At 36.8% G+C, this 3,138-nt stretch overlaps 1 protein-coding gene across 1 annotated transcript; it reads left to right on the top strand.

The window, feature by feature from the left end:
* Positions 1–1,427: 1,427 nt before the first annotated feature.
* On the top strand, positions 1,428–2,003 carry LOC113272618. Its single transcript, XM_026522431.1, has one exon. It carries the CDS (start codon positions 1,428–1,430, stop codon positions 2,001–2,003), a length of 576 nt encoding a protein of 191 aa, XP_026378216.1.
* Positions 2,004–3,138: the final 1,135 nt, after the last annotated feature.

Raw genomic sequence — 3,138 nt, 5'->3', positions numbered from 1 at the left:
TCAGAGGGTTTTATGAACTTTGTGTCTTGGTAATCATCGATTGTTAACTCAAAAAACTTACCTTTTTTTGATTATCTGGTGATATTCCTTTTATCGTTGATCAATTCCCGACTAGATTTAGTTATAACGGTCGAATAACGGCTCTAAATGGTGGTTTTTGAGGTGGTATCAATGACTTTGAAACCACCTTTATCCTTTGAAGCCACCACATTGTGTAACTTTAGATCCTTGCTCCATTTGATAGCTTCCAGCAAGGCAATGGCTTCTGCGTACTCGATATATAAGACTGGGATGTTGAAGGACCTGGAAGCATAGAAGGTATCTACATAGTGAAAAATGATTATCCTAACTCCGACAGTTTTTGAACCCTATGTTTGGCAGCATCAATATAAATTCGGTAAGTATTCTTGTCAGTGACGAAGCCAAGATTTATTATTGTTCCCGGGGTCAAAATATAAAAAACCCATACTTTCAATTTCCACCGACCTAATTCCCCCCCCCCCCCCTCCCCCAAATGACTGAAATTACAAGAAAAATATGCTTGTTTACCCTAAATTTTAAAAACAAGTGGGGCCCGTAGACCCCACTTGTCTCACTGTGCCTTTGTCGCCTGATTCTTGTCATGTATATATAAGGTATATTAGTACGAGCAGTATCATTAAGATGCTTATGACGTGAATTTATAGAAATTTCTTCATAAATATTATTATGCATAATATTGATGCGGTGCAGAGAGTCATATGGGTGTTGTATTTGTTTGTTGTCAAAAGCACATCGACATCTAATACTCCATATCTACCAATGAGTAAGAGCATCCCAAGACACTATCCGTTAGTAGGTTGTAGGGTACAACTGCACAAAAAAAAATAGATCGAGGATCAGTTGCGAACCAAATTGCACTTACAAATAGACAAAATTTAAAAAGAGATGTTTCTTCTGCACTCATACATATATGACAAAAATAAGTATCAATCTGAACAAACTGCCCCAATTTTTCCTCATCAAAAGAATTTCGTGTATTTCTTTCCATCGGAAGAGAAGAAATTTCTTCGGGACTTTCCTACACCAGAACTGGAGCCATTACTTTTCTATCATGATCTAAGGATGAAGCCATTTTCCTTGAGGATCTGCTGATACATAAAATTTACTGAAAACTCTCCGGATCAATGTCCATTTGTGTCAATCTTTTCAGTGAAATGGAATTCTGATATCAACTATTTGTGTTATCGTTTCTGGATCCTTGCATATTCTTATAAGTTGGGTGTCCCACCCTTTACTAGAGTGGTGAATTAATTCTGACAATAGTCGCAGAATTATGGAAGCTGAGAAATAAGGTTTATTTTGAAGATGTTGCAGTTCAATGGAGTGGCTTTAAAGGCCGAGTATATCAAGTTATTCGTGACAATTCAATTAGGATGAAGGGCTATATGTATAATATTTTGGACGATTTGCGCATCTTGAACTATTTCAGGGTGCAACATCGATCGTGTAAAATTTATTTGCCTAAAGAAGTTACTTGGAATCCTCCTAATCAAGATGAAATAATGCTCTGTTGTGATGGCGCCTCTTTTGGAAATCCGGATCAGGCTGGTGCGGGTGTTGTTTTTCGAGATGCCAATGCAGCGGTGCTTGATGCTCTTTCTGTTGGCCTTGGCTGTCAGACTAATTTTTATGCAGAAGTTTGTGCTATTACATATGGTGTGATGTTGACCAAGAGGTGGAATGTTAGAAATATATGTGTTCAATCGGATTCGATGAGTTGCATTCAAGATTTTCAGAAGGGTGAATTACCTTGGCAGCTAAGGAAGAAATGGAGAATGGCGAAGGAGTTCTACAATAATATTCGTTACATTCAGAAATATAGGGAAGTTAATTTTTCAGCTGATGCTTTGGCCAAGCGAGTTTGTTTGCTGGCTGAAGATACTTTTGAGTTTTATGAGGGGAGGCCAGTTTTTCTACTTTCTGTAGAATGGCCGGGTGGGGTTTATTTCCGTTTTAAATAGGTTTTGTAGTGGCTGGCCTCTCGGCTAGTTACTATTTGGCCTAGACCCTGTACATTTTTTGCTTTTTGCTTTTTTTTTAATATATTCATTGACCGAGTAAAAAAAAAGAATTAATTCTGAAACTTGGTTGACATGTCAGTATATAAATGTTAATTGAATGGCTTGATCTTGTCCTAATATCCATGAATATCCGGTGATGCTAATCTAATTTCTCGTTCCTAAAGTACAGAAAAAATACTTAAATTCCAGAAGAAATACTTCTTGACATTATGTAATATTCCTCATTGAATACTATTCCAAATCCAAGTTCTTGTCATTTCTTTGTAAGATGAAGAGGATATTTCTGACGAAGTATTTGGATTTCATAACTGAAAAAGCGGGGGTCTAACAACCACACCCAATATTTCGCTTAGAAATCTGTATGGACAAACTCCAATATACTTTCGAAAGAATTAACTAGACAGTCAGACTCAATCTCAAGAAAAGTATATCCAAGAGTTCGTACTCAATTTCTCAATTCAATCTACAATCAAACAAATAGGAATTTGCGAGCACCATTGAATATAAGAGAAATAACTTGAACGGTACCAAAGACCAATGTTCAAGGATCAATCAATTTCAATCAACAACCAAAAGTTGGATTTACCAATTGATCGATTCAACGCACAACCTGTGATATTTCAATTATATAACAAAATATAATGCGGAAAAGAAATAACACAGAACCAGGAGTTTTGTTAACGAGGAAACCGCAAATGAAGAAAAACCCCGGGACCTAGTCCATAGTTGAACACCACACTGTATTAAGACGCTACAGACACTAGCCTATTACCAATTTAACTTCAGTATGGAATGTAGTTGAGCCCTAATAAATCTCACATTGATCATGGTACAGTTGCGTTCCTTACGCCTCTTGAACCACGCCGGATTCTGCACACTTTATTCTCTTAGCTGATCTCACCCACAACTAAGAGTTGCTACGACCCAAAGTCAAAGACTTGATAAATAAATCTGTATCAAACAGAAAAGTCTATTGAATAGATAAATCTGTCTCCCACAAATATACCTGTGAGTTTTGTTCCGTCTTTTGATAAATCAAGGTGGACATGAGCGAATTGATATACCAGACTTATAT

The sequence above is a fragment of the Papaver somniferum genome, chromosome 4 (genome assembly GCF_003573695.1).
Source record: "Papaver somniferum cultivar HN1 chromosome 4, ASM357369v1, whole genome shotgun sequence".
NCBI classification, from domain to species: Eukaryota; Viridiplantae; Streptophyta; class Magnoliopsida; order Ranunculales; family Papaveraceae; genus Papaver; species Papaver somniferum.
Note: the sequence above shows the minus strand (reverse complement) of the source record. Positions and strands in the feature narration are given on the sequence as shown.